Raw genomic sequence first — 19,567 nt, forward strand, 5'->3', positions numbered from 1 at the left:
TCTCAGCGGACAGCTGTAAAAATACGAGGATCACATGAGCAAGTATTATCCGTGGTGGAATCGTTGACTTTGACACTATAGAACACATCCTCCGTGCTGGAGGCACAGTATTTCCCGCCAATCAAGTTATCGCCGGAGAAAAACTATGTTCTCGGACTGGTCGAGTTGCTGACATTCAATTCAGTACCCAATATTCAAGAGAGACGTAATAAATTTCACCTGGAAAGAGCGGACAACAGCAGAGAAGTCATCACGATAACCACGGGAAGCTATGAAATTTAGGATATTGAAAGTTTTCTTCATAATGCACCACCCTCCGCCATTACCTTCAGCCTAAGAGCAAACAGCCACGAGTCCAACAGTGAAGTCACGTGCAATCATGTAGCAGACCTTATTCATAAATTTGAATTACAGGTGGCGATACTGAATATTAATACTTTACGCGTTGGGTGCAACATAACCACAGGGGCGAACATAATCTTTACAAAGACTTATTTTCTAACAAATAATATTATTTTATTAAGAATATAATAATAATCACATATATGACAAAGAAAAACGATACCAGGCTCGAAAATGAGCCGTGCAATGGAACCCAACGCGCCGATGTGACACGCCGCGCTAGATGAATTAATTTTTTTCCAATAGTAATGATGATATACCCATCAATTTTACATTTTTGATAGGAAATTCAACGTGAAATATGATGGTTATAATAAGAACTCGCTACGAGTTGGGGGCAATTGTTGAAAATCGATTCAAACATTTCAATTGTTTATAACAATATGAATTTGTTAATAATTTTTAATAAGACAATTTTTATATTAAAATTCATTGTTTTGGCTTTAAAATGAAAGAAAAAAAAAGTTGCTAGCTCAATTATAACCGGAGTTACGAATTTTTGAAAATGGGTCTCCAAGTCGAAAATCGCCAGATTCTCAAATTGTCAACCCACTCTATTTTCCCAAAATATGTGAAAAAAAATCCTCGAATACGTATCTCTTTTTATTCGATATAGAACCGGTAAAAATAAATTCAGCTAAATCAAAAATGGGTCGGTAAATTTTTGTCTAAGTCTGTTCGGTTTGTGAAAGAAAGTTCCAAATGCTTAAAAACCCGTACTAGCGTTCGGGGGTACTCTTCGACTATAGTGACATTTCTACAAAGCGTGGTTATTGTTGACGGGTACATCGTTCCGAAACATGATTCTTGTATTGCCAAATGTGGTCCAATTGTCTGTCCAATAAAGTAGAATCAGACGACCTTGCCTAGGCCTTTCCTCTTTTTCAGGTGTGTTGAAATTCCCATTCGACCGCCTATCGATTTCTTCAGAAATTATTTTAAGCTACACAACAAATTAAAAAAATTGAATATTTGCGCATACAGGACCGAAAATTTTACTTCATTTTCACCCAAGAAAATAGCATGTTATGCAAATAAAACCGTTACGAAGTAAAACGACTGTCGATATACACGAAAAATTTTATTTCATTTCAGCAATATTAAACTCTTTGTGTAAGGAGTTCCTCTCCGTCAACGTCTCGGCTATCCTGTACCTTATGAATTACGAACAATACGGCAGAAGCACCGCAAGTGCGCAGTACTTCCTGCAGTTGGCTGGTTACTTGGGAATTCCAGTGATTGCTTGGAATGCAGACAACTCTGGACTTGAAAGGGTGAGTATCTTATATTAATTTGTAACAAATTTCAACATATGAAGATTGTGAATCGTTGCATGTCTGGAACCTCCGAATGACATTAAAACGTGTTGACCTACTCGGAACATAGATTTGAAATGGGTGTGCCACAGATACCTGTATATTTAATCAAAATGGTATTTAGCCGACCCCTGTTAGATCACATTTAAATTTCCGCTTTTCTGCATTTAATAAAATTCTATTAAGTATCACATGAGATTTGAATTAGAGATCTCGTGGATTTGTAGACTTGGTAAAGAAGAAAATCACATTTCCGGGGAGAAATATTCCGAAATCATTTTGTGGTGTTTAGGTAGCAAATATTAGAAATTAACATGTAAACATTTTTTTTCTCCAAAAATAAATCTTCGAAGGTCGAGTCATTTACTCTAGTCACTCAATGATGAGCGAATACTGAGGTACCGGATAGAATTCAAAATAGACATTAGGTCTGGTTTTCAAGGGGACTATACATATAATTAGGCGTTATTTTCAATTGCTTGATGCGATTGGTGAACCTCAAAAAGTTTAAGCCTGACATCAGGAGCTCAGAATTGGATTTCGATTCCTTTTCTCAATGGTTTATCACAAAACGTGAAGCGTACTCTTGCCAAACAAGACATAGACGTAGCCTATACATATAGAGTCTCACACAACTAATAGTATTTTCAGTACATTAAAATCCAAAACTTCAACTCATGATCAGATTAACACAGTTTATAAAATTAATTGCTCTGACTGTTCCAAGTGCTACATTGGACAGACATCTCAATACTAAAAAAAAAAAATCCAGTTTTCGATGGACTTAATGAAGGCCATATTCTTAATTTTGATGAAATTCAGATTATAGATAAAGAATATAACTAAAACAATCGTCTCATAAAAGACATGATACACATTTCTAAAAACGACACAGTAAACAAACGCACTGTCATCCAGAACCTTAGCCATTTATACTCAAATATTCTTTAATCTCAATTTCAATCAGCTTAAAATTTTCACGCCTTATAACCCAATCAGTTGTAGATCTATAATCAATACCACCACACTTAAACACCTTAGATAGGCCAGCCATATTAGTTTTCTAGGATTTAAGCCATTTCTTCCTTAAATCTTGTACGATAAACAGCTAATCACGAAAGACAGTCAAAAAAAAAAAAAAGAACTAAGTTTTCTCTGTAATTCATATCTCGATATTTTTAATATTACTTGCCATGTATTTTCCATTTAAACTTTACATTATAACCAAAATTTTCCGTACTTTATGCATAACTTATTATATGAGAAATCGAGTCGCACATGTGCTTAACCTAAAAGTAAAACGTCATTGCACGTGGCTCAGACACTATCCAATTACATAGTTGTCTCTCTTATAAATACAGTCCACTCCCGTAATAGTGCCACTCCTAATAATGCCGCTTTTCCTTATTTTCGCTTGACCGCAACCCCCACCACGGGCTTCCTTTGGGTCTCATATTGGTCTCTCTGAATAGTGCCAAATAGACCGAGAGCTAGCCACGGAAATAGGGCAGCAATTTATAGAACGATTAAAACCACCTAATCAGTGTACCTTGACACCATTATTAATTGATTCGGGCGCCTGGCAGCTTTTCATTGGTGGAGGTGGGCGTGGTACGGCCGTAAAGGGGTTGAAAAATTAATTGAAGGTGTTCAATTTATAGAGCGCTGGTTTTTCGTGTGATTGTAGCTAATTGTGTTTAAAATTCGAAAATAATATTGCCAGGCGATTTGCTTGGGGGAAAAGTAGTGCCAGGTGACGTTAAAGGTGCGTATAAAGGTTCCGAAGTCGTGTCATTTATAGAGGGCTGGGACCAAATTTTTTCGTTATATTGAACCCTCAGGATCATGTGTGCAAAATGACAGGCGAAAATACTGAGCCGAACACTTTGCCCGGCGCCGACAAAGAGCGAGAAGTGCGCGCACGATAGTTAATCAGAGGCTACAGTTATTTTTTATTATGAACGTTGTATGTCATTCTATTGTTATGGAATAAAGGAAGAACATTTTTTATTCATTATTATTCATTATTTTTAAGCAGTATTAACATTTACTATGTTAATTGTTTATTTTTTACGAATCAATCAAAAACACAGAAACAGAAACGGCTAGATATCTTGATAACACCGGTCGACAAAAAAAAGAGTGGTCTGTACCTTTGACCGGACCTACTTATCTTCATGTATTTTGACGCGCTGAATCCGAATCTGAAGTTCGTTTGGTCCGTACACCCTAAAAATTTTGAGAAGAGTGCAAAAAACCGTAAAAAATGGAAAAAATGCAGTTTTGGTGATAACAAAAAATTTCTAAATATAAATCATATAAGTTTTACATGTGATTCGATCCGCTGAGTATAAATCTGAAGTTTATTTTTCCTGTAGGCCCTTAAAAATATAAATAAATTGCAAAAAATCCCTACAAATTGCTATAAATTGTATTTACAGTAATAAAAAAATTGATTAAACATGATTAAATTTATTTCTCACATATTGTGGTGCACTAAATCCAAATAAAAAATCTATTAATGTGAATCAGTCAGAAATTTACCAAAAATAGTTTAACAAAGCACAGAAAGATAAGGTAAGGAACGACCTTTATACCAATGTAGAAGTAAACTTGGAACCGTTTCTTGCTGGAAATTCAATGGTACCGATGGATAGGTAGATGAGGTCAATAATTGGCAAGTCAATGAAAGACGATTCGAGACAATGAGTGATACATAGCGTGCCAATTTCCAAGATGCTATCGTTTTGTGTTAGGGCGTAGTCATGCCGCAGTGTAATGTTAGTGAGTTTAACAGATCAACGGTCGGATAAAAATGAGCTAGGTGACTGCGAAACATAAAAGGAAAAACAATCAGGGTTTTATTATGTATGGAGCTGAAACAAAGAAAATGATTTCAGCTTATTACATGAGGCTGAAGTCAGTGATGGTATCGTAATAAAAAATCAGGAAAAAAAAGTATCATTGCCCAATTTTAGAATGAATTTTTAAGGAGTTGGCTTTTCAAAGTAGGAGTATGTTTTGTTTATCACGGTTTACTGAATATTGTACATCCTTAAAGGTGCAAAGTGACGATTTTTCACAAACGTACATCGTTACAGCGACGTTATTAACTTCATTCTCACCTTATTATTGTGTTGGTACATATCATGTGAGGTAGGTGATTCCGTCAATATGAAAATGTATAGCGTATTGTTGATTTAAGTATTGATAAATGCATAGTAGTCTTCTGGGTGAGTAGTTAGTAGTGTTGAACAACAGATAAATGACGTAAAGTCCGACGACAACCGGTTTGTTCCAATAAGATATGTAGAGTGTTGAGTTTTGCACATCTGGCGGTTACCTTCTCTTTGGAATATCGGCTTGCCGAATTTATAGGTTCCAATGGATTCGAACAGAACAGAAATGGTCCAAATGACTGTGAAATAAAAGAAACAACAAACAAGCAAGGAAAAGGTTCCATTTTATCAATGATAAGTAGTACACCGTGTGACACTGAATGAAAGTAATGTATTGAACAAATACATAATAAAAATACAAATTAATAAACAAACAAGTCATGCATTTCGTAGAGACAAAGAGGTTGAGGCTAAGCTATTCATGTATCAAATGTTGCGTGTATAAATATAATCTAATGAGAATTAACGAAGTACCGTACCGTATGAGTTGAATGAAGCATCGTGAGTATTCTTCTAATAGCTTTGGTGAGCATTGTTCTGTCTAATGATCCATGACGAGCGAACAACCTTGTTCTTGACATTTGCCTAATAGCCATGTATGCATGTCACAAATGTAGCTGATTATATTCTGTTTGTTATTCAGGCTGTTTGTCGAATTTGTATCCAATTGTAGAATATCTCATCTTTTGTTTGGTTCTAACCTCGGACGATCCATTTCGTCAAATCACAAGAGTCCGTAATGCAGATGTCACTAATATTTAACCCTTGGAGGGCTGGACTAGCTCTTTTAGGAGTCAGTATATAAAACGGAAACTCCACTGGAGGTGTTGATTGTTTATATACACAAATCATACTTCTGAGAAATATCGAATTTCAAGGGAAAAATGCCGGCCCTCTTAAGGTTAATAATAATAACAATCTGCTTGAAAGCACAGTGGTCATTCTATTTCACTCTTACGACACTCGGATACTGTTCACTTATTCACTAATTTTATAAGACCATCGGCATGACTGATTTTCACGAAGTTTGCAAATTGATTTCAAGATTGGATAACATATAAATAACTGAATAATGATAATTTATCATGACTATTTTACGATCTACGACGTGACAGTATCCTGAGGGGGCCATTTTGGATGAACGGTTTGCAGCGCGGGCAGCGCCATCGGGCTGTTGCATTATTGATTAATAACTGCTTTACCCAGCAGCTATTTTGATTTATCGACCCACTTCGCAACTTTGTAATATTGTTACGTTCCGAGAGGGACGTTCCGAGTCGATTCTGATTCGCCGCGTGATTTAAATCGTTCTCTTGACTTACGTAGTTGGTGTATGTAGATCTCGGGAATCCGCTGATCAGCTCCTCAGATCTTCTCGTTCAACTCGCCTACAATTCTGAAAGTTCGTTAGGTAGGGCTCGTGCCAACCATCACTATGCGTGATTGAAATAATTGTTTATGACAACACTTGGGTTAATTACACATTTATTAACGGTCTTCTTCCAGTTCTCGATGGTAGGTTTACAATCGTGGTACAGATTGGTGTTAATCACTATCACAGTGATTAACTGTTACAAGTCTCGAAGGTTCTGAATGACTTATATTGATTTTATTCTAGGATTTAGGTAGAGATCTGATCTGTTCTCTATGATGTCTGAAGTTCTTCTGATCTATTCTATTTTCTGGAGAGGTTGAATTAGGGGAAAAGTAGGAGGAGTTCAAAAGGAGTCGCGGTTTCTCGCGGGTCTCGGATGATTGGTCAAAGATGATGAAATAATTGAGGGTAGGATTTCTGATTCGTGCATGAGATCTCGGTGGTGGATTAGTGCGAGGTAATTGGTTTAGAGAAGCAAGCGGCGAATCGCTGATTGGTCTTGTTATCGTTAAAATAAGGGCGCTATCCTGGATTCTGGGAATAGGGGTTTCTTTATTTGTGAATTATCCGTGATTTCTCTTCCCATGTTTCCGGTGTTTAGTCTACTTGATTATCTTAATTACTGCAGGTGTTTATTACTTTGAGTTATTACGGTTGAGATCGTAAATCAAAGGTTTTATGTGAAAGCTAATGTTGAAAGGTATAACGGTTAAATGGGAAAAAATGTGCATACCATGTATGTTATGAATATGACTGATAAAATAACGGTTGATCTAGCGTGTGAGAACTATCGATATAAGGATTTGGACGTTATGATGGTAGCTATGTGTGTTAGTATTAATCTACGACTATCGGTAAGAGCACGTGAGGCTCTCTTATGATAACTGCACGCTGGTCAGGTAGGGCGCAGGGAGGGCGCCGCCGTGGATACCGGCTGGCACGTAACAATATTATACCGGCCGAATACGAATTCAGATTTATACCAAAATCAATAGGGGGTGAGATTTCCATGCCAAGAATCTATGTTTAAAACTGAAAGTCGATTCATAAACACGTCCGAGCGGAATCGTGTCCACAAGGTGCTCTGGCGTGGAGAAGAAGAAAAATAATTTTCATTTTCATCATCGTTGAGAACTAATGGACAGATTTCGATCAAACTTTCTCACTAAGGTTATATTGGCCCGAACTACCAGCTATGTGAGTCTCATTGAAAAATATTCACGCGTTCCTGAGATATGACGAAATGCTTATACACGGGAAAATAGGGAAGTAGTTAGGCCGGGTCAATATATTCTCGGCTAGCTTTCGCCTTTATAACTTAGCGGCAATTCGCTGCCGCGAATATAGATTTTATCGAAATTTCTGTGAACTATAATTGCCTGTTTTATTAACTACCGATATCGTTGCGATTTAATTTGACTGTCTTAAACCTGTAATCTACTCGACAATATATGACTGATCAACCCGTTCATTTTCCCTGACTTGAGTTTATTCTTTATTACTTTATTTTAAGAATTCTTTAATTATCGTTAGTTGCCTTGAATACCGCCACTTTACCAGTGGTGTGAGTTACCTGAGCCTAGCCAGCCGTACAACGGGTTCTCTGGTTATTTTTCGTATTGTTCCGTTTTGTTTCTTATTGATTAGTATTATTTTTTAAAATTCGACGTTAAGGCGTCTGGCGCCCACGATATTTGATTTTGTTATAGAGACCGTGCGCAAAATTCACGGCAGCGCCAAAACGATTCTATTCGTCCCAACCGACGAGCGTTTTCCCCTGTTTACGCCGATGACTCAGCCAATCATGAGCTTCCGTGGTTACGCCATGGCACGAAATTAACCAATAGTTTTGAATCGTCCTGTCATAATCGTCCTGTATTTCTAAGACTATTCTAACAACCGATAGCGCAACAACTAACTTTCACTTTTCTTACACCGGGAGAAGGCATTTTTTTGGTAAACATATTTGTTCTTACGAAAAAATTATGATAAATAACCGCCATTTGTCAAAGTTAACGCAAGTCACGTTGATAGGGACAATTTTGGCTACTCGCGGCGCTACTCGTACTCTCGCTTAGTCCCCATAGTTTACGAGGCGAACGTACCAAATGGAACCCTCCGATTTCCCTGAAACTTCGCTCAGTGGAAAAGGGGTCAAAATAAGCGGACATGTGTTTCGGTTTATCCGTAGATACCCAACCGTTTCCGAGAAAATGTTGGTCCAAGTTTCGGACGTTCCAGATGTGCCTTTTAGCGCGTAATGTTCAATCGAAGCGGTGGCGCAGCGGTTAGCGTATCGACTTCACACTAGTGCGCCCCGTGTTCGAAACCCGAAGAGTTGGTTTCTTTTTTTCTTTCTTGTTTACCCGTATCCATAAAAGATTACTTTAAAAATGTTTCTTGTCAAATTAAAGGATACAGGGCATAATAATAAATCTAACATTACAACTGAATTTCATAATGAGTTTTACGTATTCACGATATTATATAATGTTTACGTGTACGGTTTTGAGAAATTACAATCTTTTCTCATTTTCCTATGTATTATTATTATATCAATTTTGTTATACTAATTCTTATATTGATTCTTATATTTTATTCTTATACATATACATTCTCATATTTTATGCTCATACGAATTCTTACATTCATTCTTGTATTTTACTCTTATACGAATTCTCGTATCAATTCTTGAATTAATTCTTATAATTTATTTCTACATTAATTTTTATATTAATTGCTGTGTTTGATTCTCATCTTCGCTCTGCAGAAATTCGGTGCATTCCCTTGGATTATAATGATCAATGAAACATAGAATTTTTGATTTTTTGCTTAGTCAGATGAGCAGCCATTTTGATTATTGCTTAGTCAGATAAGCTGTCATTTTGATTTTTTACCGATAGACAGTTTGATAACGGAATTTTTTCATCGTCGGTTGAGCGGACAATTCAAATTCTTTTTATTGTTAGAAGGCAGACAGTTTACCCACAGAATTGTGAATATCCAGGTGCTGCGAGATATTTCTATGCAACGAGGGACGACTGTTGGTGTTACCGGGTGTTGCCACAGGTTTGTTGCATTATCGATCAATCGATATTCCTCCGATCGATAATTCGTGATGTCTCCAATGCTTGCTGCAAAATGCTAACTTTTTTATTTATTATGTGGTTGGGGGTGAACGTTTCAAAAAATATCGGTTGAATGCTTTGAATAGATGTTTTTTCAATTCAACATCGATTACATTTAGTTTCTCATTCTATTTTAAATTAAATTATTCTAAATTTAACAAGTGAAATTATACATATTATTTTCAATATCCATATTAATTAAACACATTATTATACCAAAATTGACTTTTACTTATTTCTTAACCGTACCGCTAATTGGGTTGTACTCGACAATACGATCGTGCAAGATCATACAATAGGCTGCGGTGTTTTGGGGAAATTGAACGCTCGCTTCAAATTGCAATCGAATATCCACCGGTCCGGTTTTCAACGATTCATTCTGTCTCGAGCAATCGATAACGTTGAGGGGAGCTTCGTTTATAAATTCGCGCTTCAATAACAAAGGTTCGGCCTCTCTGTCATAGTAGACCGTTTGAAATCGAACGTACATTTTGTAGAGAATGGCGTACTGATTGGTTATATCGAGATTCAAATTTCCGTACGGATAACAGTGCGAGTTGAGGAAGAGTTTTACATCTCTGATTCGACAATGAGCTGGTTCCATTTCAAACCACCAAGCAAGGTCGGGACGAAAAATTCAAACGACTTGTAAATAATTTATATGTTTCTTTGGGTAATTTAGGGGACCCATATTTGGTCATTTTGCCCTAAAAAAATTTCATCTCTGCACGGCTATTACCATTTTTTGTCAAAAACTCGTTTTTACAGGTTCCGTCAATATACTGTTTTTTTTTTTTTGAAGTGCTATAACTTTTGAATGAATTTACGGATTTAAGTGATTCTTGTTTCAAAATGTGCGTATTCTCATCTTCTTTCAGAAAATTTTAAGTTCAAGAAGATCGACACAAAATTTCCGGATTTATTCAACGTAATGTAAAATAATCAGAAAAAATTCAACCCCGATTTTCGGGAATTGCATATTTTTTTTTTCTCTCACGAATTTTTTCTCGAATAGTTCTTCAAAGGTACTAACTCTCCGCACAAGTTTTGTTAGCGGATTAGTTCTGTAAAAAGAATTATGAATTTTTCGATATCATGAATTTTTGATATTTTTATGTAGCTTATATTTTGTACTGTAAATCGATTTCTTTATGTCGCTACATTGTTTCGTTCTGCTTAATACATATATACGACGAAATAAGTGGGTAGGAAGAGTATGAAAAATCCATTCAAAAATAAGACTATATTAATCCCAAAACAGTTCAATATTACAATAAACATGAATTCACTATAACTATGTTCGAAGCATCTCATACATCGTCAATTCATTCAAATTGTTGCTTCTTCAACTAAAGGGTGCTGACTTGTTCTTGCAGTAAAGGTACTGTTCGTATCTATGTCTTTTTTAGACGTGAGTCTTTTGAATGCCTTCGATTGCTTTAACGTTTTTCCATTCTTCTGTTTTACTCTCGCGGAAGAGCTGTAATTCTTCGGGTATAATCAGAAAAAGTTTAATAGCTATACGAACTGTACCTTTCCTGCAAGAACAAGTCAGCACCCTTTAGTTGAAGAAGCAACAATTTGAATGAATTGACGATGTATGAGATGCTTCAAACATAGTTATAGTGAATTCATGTTTATTGTAATATTGAACTGTTTTGGGATTAATATAGTCTTATTTTTGAATGGATTTTTCATACTTTTCCTACCCACTTATTTCGTCGTATATATGTATTAAACAGAAAGAAACAAGTACCGACATGAAGAAATCGATTTACAGTACAAAATATAAGCTACCTGAAAATATCAATAATTCGTGATATTGAAAAATGCATAACTCTTTTTACTGAACTGATCCGCTAACAAAACTTGTGCGAAAACTTACTATGTTTGAAGAACTATTCGAGAAAAAATTGGTGAGAGAAAAAAAAATATAAAATTCCCGAAAATCAGGGCTAAATTTTTTCGGATTATTTTATATTACGTAGAATAACTCCGGCGATTTTGTGTCCATCTTCCTGAACTTGAAATTTTCTGTAAGAAGATAAAAGTACGCACTGTCGAAAAAAAAATCACTTCAATCCGTTAATTCGTTCAAAAGTTATAGCACTTTAAAAAAACAGTGAATTTACGGAATCTGTAAAAACGAGTTTTTGACCAAAAATGGTAATAGCCGTGCAGAGAGATGAAATTTTCTTTAGAGCAAAATGACCAAATATGGGTCGCCTTAAATGACCCAAAGAATGATATAAATTATTTACAAGTCGTTTGAATTTTTCGTCCCAACCTTGCTTGGTGGTTTAAAATGGAACCAGCCAATGATCAAATTCACTGGCATTTTTCTGGGGATCGTTTCTTCTTACAGTTTGGAATCCCAGAACGACATATCTCGGCTTCTCCAACTGCCTCGATGTCTTGATGGCCCACACATGTCGCGTCGTTGACGGGAGCATCAGATACACGTACGTTTCCCAAGAACGAAAACTCATGGATATGGCCGGATCCTTGGCAATGTAGTTGAGTAGCTGGATTTTCGGTTTATCGGCCAGTTTAATGTTGGGTAGCAACAATTCGATTTTATTTAGGGTAATTTTAAAGTTTTCTGTGGGCGTGCTCTGAATCACCGCATTCAAATCGGTGTTGGAACGTGTGAGAATCAACTCATGTTTGCCATTGACGATCACTCGACAATAATCTCCGGCAAAGCCCACCATATGATTCAGCGGTAGAACAACGTCGAAATTTCCAGAAGCATCAGGTAGTTCGGCATCATCGTTCGACCAACTGGTATTCTCCAGACTATATTGCTGACCCGGACTTAGGGATAAGTGACCCTTCATAACACTGGTGATACCAAAATTGTTATTCCGATGAATCTCCACACCGTTCAACTCGTAGCGAACTTCCTCAAACAAATGGCAAACTGCTATATTGATCAATTTCGTAGTCGTCACCGCATTGACACCATCGTCCTTTGTAATTTTTCCGTAAATGTGGAGAAATCTTTTACTGGGCAGTAGGCACAAGTCTTGAAGTTGAACAACAATATGGATTTCATCGTTGTTCTGGAAAGTGGATGATGCAAACGGTTGATAAGCATGAATCTCAGTGTGCACAATCGATTCGTCGAATACCACAGGTTTCTGTATTCTAATGATTTATTCCATGGCAACACACACAGGATGCAGCGAACACGAATTCTTATTTTCCAAAATTTCCACGTAATCGAAGACCTAGGCTCCGGAGAAACCGAACGTTCAGAGGTGTCAGCGGAGATGTCAGCTTCGTCGAAGGTGCTGGACGACTGGTGATATTTGACCATGACGTCTCGCTTTTATAACTCTTGCCCGACTTTTTCGTCTCAAACACGATCCCCATTATTCTAGAGATTTCACATGCAAGCGTACAGTTATCGTTTCTCTGCGAAAATTGATCAACTCGTCGTCTTGATCGGCTATTCTCAGCTGTATATTATGTATGGACTGTACGGCGATCGGTAGGTAAATGACGTCGCGGGCACTTCAACAATCTTATATCTCGATGGAACGATGGGGAAAAATTCGTGAATTGTATGAGCTTTACAATCGTTTATGTACGCCCCCATGCTTATGCTGCACTCAACGCGTATGGTATTAACTCTTAGTATGGCTACTGACAATTCTGATTTATGAGTAGCGTCTCTTGCCAGCTCAACCGGCTTGAATCCCAATCATCGACTGATGGAATCTTTGGGTTTGAAATCTATCACTTGATTGCACGCAACTTCACTGTTCAGCTCGTTGTTGTTGGCTTGCAGACTGAGGATAATATCGTTGGGTATCTCCTTACGCAGAAAATTTCCGATATCTTCAATTTCGTAGCTCCCGGTGGGTATAGTTATAACTTCTCGGCGCTTGTCCACCCGCTCCAGATAAAATTTATTACAACCCGCTTGAATATTAGGTATTGAATTGAATGTCGTGAACTCGACGAGTCCAAGAACATAGTTTTTCTTCGATGATAGCTCAATTGGAGGAAAATATTGAGCTCCCAACACGCATGAGCTGCCCGATAGTGTCATCGTCAATGATCCCGACATGACTAATGCTTGCTCATGTGGCACTTGACTTTTTATAACCGCTGGCTGAAAAATTTGAGACACAAGTGGCCGCGAATCACAGTATTGTACTCCTGATATCTTCTATGATTGTATTCAACGCTACCAACACCGAGATAGTTCATCAAGTCTTTAGGCGGTTGCAAATCACCAAAACCATAGAAATACACAACATGGTTACCATTTTTCTTGTAGGCAACCCAATGTGTTCCAGGGCCGTTTTTATCATCGAGATTAATAATTGCAGTTTCTCGCTTCTTCGGTCCAGATTTCGGCAGATCATTTCGCATGAAAACACCATGAAAATGTGGAATCTTCATTTCCTAAGCACATTTGTGTAAATCAATGCTGGTGAGAGCTCGGTGTGGTAGCTTTATTAGTTTTTTGCCGGTCGTAAAGACAGGCCCATTTCGCTGCGGTAGGGTCGCAGGTATAATCCTTTCCCTAACGCAATCGCCTCCATTGTTGTATTGTGCCGTTTGGTTTCGTTCAACCGACGTTTGTTGACACTAGCTTCGTTAACGGCTTTAGCTATACCCGTAGCACCACCCGCTAGAGCCCCAGTAGCCCTTAGACCAGCCATAATTGGAATGAGAAACGGTAGGATACCGCCAATTTTATCAGGCACAGGTATAACACGAGGCACACGAACATTCTTCCCAGTCCCACGCGCAGCTGCACGAGCACCCGCCAACGCCGACTCGATGGTTTTATAACCCGGTTACATTGTTGCCTTTGCTGCTGTGATGATGGACTTGAGATTCACCGTTCTCTTCCGCTGTTTAGTCTTTACACCCATTGTGGATTTATTTTTCTGCGCGCCCGCTCCAAGTTTCCTCTTTTGCGCACTAGCTCCAAGTTTCCTCTTCTTCCGCGCAGCTGCTTCGAGTTTCCTTACTAATTCCGTTCCGAGTTTAGATTCAGCCTTCATGGCGTTGGTGACCCCCCAAGCTACGGCTTTTTCACCCACACTAGCGTCCTTCGCTAATACACGTTCCCACGCCCTCTCAGCAAGCACTTTGTCGGCAAGATTTCTCGCGGCGATATCTTGATTTTTTGCGTATGCAATGTTGTGGTCTTTACATGCAGCGTCCAAAGGATTAATACCTGGGTCACCACGAGCCAACCTCTTGATTAATTTCGTTCTGGGTCCGCAGTGCTGATACCCCGGCACGTGCAATTCAACCGGGAGATGATTTATGACTTTATTTAACAAACCACTACCGCGTTTCTTCCGTGTGCACATCCTCATAGTCGGGCAACAACTAACGAGACTTCTATGAAAGGAAGAATTTATATACCCTCATCTTAGTTCTTGTTGTAATGCTAACGAAGCATCATGAGATTCCAAGATCAACCCGATAAACTACTTATCGCGAATTTCGATAAAATGGTTCGGCGTGGAAAGAGGAAGATAGAAAAACGACACGGAAAATTACTACCAAATACCGTGAGGGCAATTTTTTGTGGCCCGTCCAATTGTGGTAAAACTAACACTCTTCTCTCACTCATCACCCAGGGCAATGGATTGCGATTCGAAAATGTCTACGTCTATTTGAAATCTCTTATCCAACCAAAGTATCAATTTTTGGAAAAGTTGCTAGAACCCGTACGGGGTGTAGGTTATTGCTCGTTTCGTGAGAAGGATCAGGTTGTAAAACCCTCAGATGCGCACCCGAACTCTGTTATGATTTTCGATGATGTGGCCTGTGAAAAGCAAAATAATATCAAAGCATGCTTCAGCATGGGTAGACATCGCGACGTTGATAGCTTTTATCTAAGTCAAAAGTAAGCGCGCATTCCAAAACACCTAGTGGGTGACAATGCAAACTTATTGGTGCTATTTCGGCAGGATGAAATGAATCTGAAACATATCTACAACGATCATGTGAATACAGAGATGACATATCAGCAATTTAAAGACTTGTGCTCGGCATGCTCGAATGATGGTAATTACAGTTTTACCGAAATTGACAAGGATAGCGAAATCAACGGAGCGAGATATAGGAAAGAATTCGACTGCTTTATAAGCATAAACTAATAAAAACTTGCACAGTTATACCGCGACCATCAAGTGGTCAACATGGAGAGCTCCAAGATTCGAAAGTATAACGATACGTTGAGTGAAATATCTAAAGCTAGCGATGCCATACGTCGGAAGCACAAAATGATCAAGTTGGACAAAGACACTGCCGAACAGTTTATGGAAGTGATGTTCAAACCACTAGTGACGCCGCTGCAAGAATTGGTGGATACCTCAAAGCTACATCAGCAGCAGCATATTAAACAAGAAATTAAAATGGAACTACCGGATATTACGATGAAAAAAAAAGAAGAAAAAGATGACGAGAGTACCGGGGATGACGATGAGGAGGATGAGGATATGGACGAGGGGAATTTCATGGATGCAAATGATAAAACACTGAAGTTTGGTGAAATTTCCACTACAAGTACGCCGGTGAAGAAAACACCGGATTCCATGGCGCAACATTGCACAACTTGTTAGCTCGCTGAAAAAATCTGGTAAAGGTTTGCCCGACTATAAAATTGCGGGAAAGGAGCGGCGAAAAGTGGATTACGTTTACTGGGATGATCCGAATGAAATTGTAGATCGTCTCTTACTACTTATGGCTTCACAGGCTGCGGGCAATACCAGTCATACCAACGAAATAGTGGCCATTATTGAAGAGTTGCGTGAGGCTGGAATCGTTTATTGGCAGCAGATCAGCATAAAATCGTCATTCGTTCAGTGACCGTCTAATGATGAACATAGACATATTCGGACATCATTCGGAGCGTGGTGGTGAAAAATTCGTTCGTGGTCCACCTGGTGTTGGATTTAAAATCACCCCTGACAATCAGTACGATCTGGATGTTAAACGATTGTGTAACATAGCTGATCCGCAGCATCCCACCGATGCTGTTCCCTTAAAAGTTCTCAATACTTATTTACAGTGAAAGAATGTAAATTCGAAAAATTGGTGATTTCGAAAAATTAACGACGGAGCCAGGAATCGAACCTGGCGTCTAGAGATTCTTGACCGGAGCGTTACTCCACTAGACCACCTAGCCGCCCTGACTCTGTTGTCGTTAATTTCTCTCATCACCAGTGAGTTCGAATTTGTTTTCCTGTGCTCGGTTTATGTGTGAGTAAGAAGTTTCTTCTCTTATTTACACTCTATGGCTTAGGGTATTGTGGATACTTCTCAATCAAATTTTGAGAGATTTATACACAATCGCAACGAGGAGTTGAAACAACTAGGCATAAATAGCAAAATCATAGATAACGCGCTGAGTCGCATCAAACATATTGGAATTCAAGCAACACCGACGCTAGAACAAGCCAGTAGGGAATAAGTATCGATTGAGGATCAAAAGCGGCTGGACGACAATTCGAAAAATTGGAAGGTGAAGAGTTGGGAACAATAGAGGTGGTAATAGCTGCTGAATTTCACAGACCGGCTCGACGCAACTATCCGCGTCGATTCGTAGATGTGCGTGGACTGGATGAGACCTGGCAAGCTGATCTCGTTGATATGACCGCATACAGTTCACACAACAAGGGATACAAATACCTGCTTACAATCATCGACATATTTTCCAAGTATGCGTGGGCGGTGCCGATAAAGTCCAAGAGTGGGAGAGATGTGACTACTGCCATGAAATCGGTACTGATGCCGAACCACATACCTAACATCTACACGTCGATCGGGGCAAAGAATTTTACAACAGTGAATTCAAGGCTCTCATGAAGCAAAACATTATCAACATGTATTTGACATTCAGCAATTTGAAGGCGTCGATATGCGAACGTTTCAACCGAACAGTGAAAAATAAAATGTGAATGCGGTTGACTTTCCGAGGATCTCATAAGTGGATTGATATTTTGAGCGATTTGATGAAGTCCTACAACAACACGAAGCATCGCACGATACTGATGTAGCTGGTGGATGTTAACGCAGACAACGAAAAACAGCTATATCGAAATGCTTACAAACCCCGCCAAATCAAGCAGAGCAATCGGAAGCGGAAATTCAGTGTGGGTGATCGAGTTCGAATCAGCAAGTACAAAAATGTATTCGAAAAAGGCTATACACCCAATTGGACGACTGAAATATTCTCCGTGAGTGAGGTGAAAAATACTAATTCGCCCACCTACAAACTTACCGATTATCAAGATCATCCCATCCAAGGAGGCTTCTACGAGGGGGAGCCCAGTAAAGTAAAATACCCTGATGGCTACCTGGTAGAGAAAATATTGGACAAACGGGGGAATCAGCTGTATGTGAAATGGTTAGGTTTCGACAATTCTTACAATAGTTGGATAAATAAAGCAGACATGTAATATAATTTGTATGTATTTTCAGAATTACAATAAAATATTCAAGTAAAGGAAATATCTCCACATTCTCTTCCCTTATGCATACATGTGTAACATATCCTTGATAATAATAACACCAATAATAATAATGATAATAACCACAACGACAACAACAACAACAACAACCACAACGACGACGACGACGACGACGAGGATGATGATAATAATAATAGGTAAGTAATTGTCAAGTATATGAATTCACTTTTCGAAACTTCAGATTCATACAATATAATCATCAAACGTGATGCTATTCATCGTTGAATTTTTTACACCCTTGGCACGCTTACTCACTTTAACGCCATTGCCATATTTTTCCCTATCCTCACCCATCGTAGTAAATGTGTACAGCTTTGCTCGCAGTCCCACAAACTCGGTCATAATTTTACCATTATTTTCATCCTTCATTAACCCTAGTCGTTTCTTATTTTCAAGAGGAATAGCATACACATTGTCGGGCGGATAGTCAGAGGTATCAAACATTGCATCCACATCACGTTTGACGATATCATAAATAATAGGTTAAATTGATATTAAATTGATCAATAAGGCTACCTGTGTCGGTATACAACAATTTGACCTGCTTGTTCGCAAAGTTGATTTTAATATGATTATAGTGGAAATGATAGAGAATGATTTTTGACAGATCTAGAATTGATGCTACGACATAAATAGGTTTATTGAAGCGAACTTTGACACGATCCAATTCAATGATAACCATATCCTCGTCAAATACGGTACAGCTACGAAAGTTTGGTCTGGCATTAAACGTTCTCGCACCACCTCTTCCCTCCCATTTTATGACTGATTTAACATCTTTGGGATTTCGTACGTTCTCCATAGTCTTGCCAAACACCGCGTTATTCATGAGTTTATAAAAGTTTTTCTCAAATTCGTTCCCAGACTACTTACGCATGTCGGTGTTGAGAGTGATGTGAGGCTCGAGCCATGGAGACTGTGCAAACTACAAAGCTCTGTGCATTTTTGTTAATTTCATGCCTAAACTTAAACATTGCTTCAAATTTCTATAGTGTAGGACATATCTTGTTTTGGGGTGAAGGGTGGTCGCGAGTTTGGCTATTTTACTACCTGGCGGTGTGAAATGCTTCGGACAGAGAGGTAAGTTTTTATGATCCTCGTGAAGTTCTATAGGATATTCTAAATCCACCTACAGAAAGTTACCAATCGGTGATTCGTCCGGGAGAGTTGATATATCGACATGCTCATACTCCCACTCGAACGAGTCGATTGGTAAATGCACGCTCATAGCTACGCCGTACAGATTATTCACATCAGAATACATGAGGTATGACTCCGCTTTGTTTGAATCAAAATCTTCACCCATGAATCAATTATTGGCTTGAGCATGACGGTTAGAGCACCGCGCTACGCCGCCTCGAATGCTTCTTTCAATGAATAATATCATTTCTGTGTCGTCTGAAAGTTGTAAATTTACTCCCGTGTATTTAAGCATTGCATCAAAAGCAAGCCCCGGCGCTGTGTAGTAGTGGAGCGAATCTAAATCATATGTTTTAAAGCGGCTAGCGCGGAAATTTTCGACAATATCTGCGACCAAAGTACATCCGTCTTCAAATATAAATCCGAATACGCACCTGATGTCTCTGAATTAAATTCATCCTAAACAGTTTTCGCGTGTTGGTCATCAGCGTCTGAAATATTCGAATTGAACTGA

At 38.5% G+C, this 19,567-nt stretch overlaps 1 protein-coding gene across 1 annotated transcript in view; it reads left to right on the forward strand.

Annotated features, from left to right (window-relative positions):
* The window catches only part of LOC124178533 (glutamate receptor ionotropic, NMDA 2B), a 2,057,245-nt gene that overhangs the window by 413,049 nt on the left and 1,624,629 nt on the right, over positions 1 to 19,567 (forward strand). Inside the window, exon 4 of the mRNA XM_046561964.1 lies at positions 1,498 to 1,676. Coding sequence (XP_046417920.1) covers positions 1,498 to 1,676 — 179 coding nt within the window. The remainder of the gene's footprint in view (positions 1 to 1,497; positions 1,677 to 19,567) is intronic.

The sequence above is a fragment of the Neodiprion fabricii genome, chromosome 3 (assembly GCF_021155785.1).
Source record: "Neodiprion fabricii isolate iyNeoFabr1 chromosome 3, iyNeoFabr1.1, whole genome shotgun sequence".
Taxonomy (NCBI): Eukaryota; Metazoa; Arthropoda; class Insecta; order Hymenoptera; family Diprionidae; genus Neodiprion; species Neodiprion fabricii.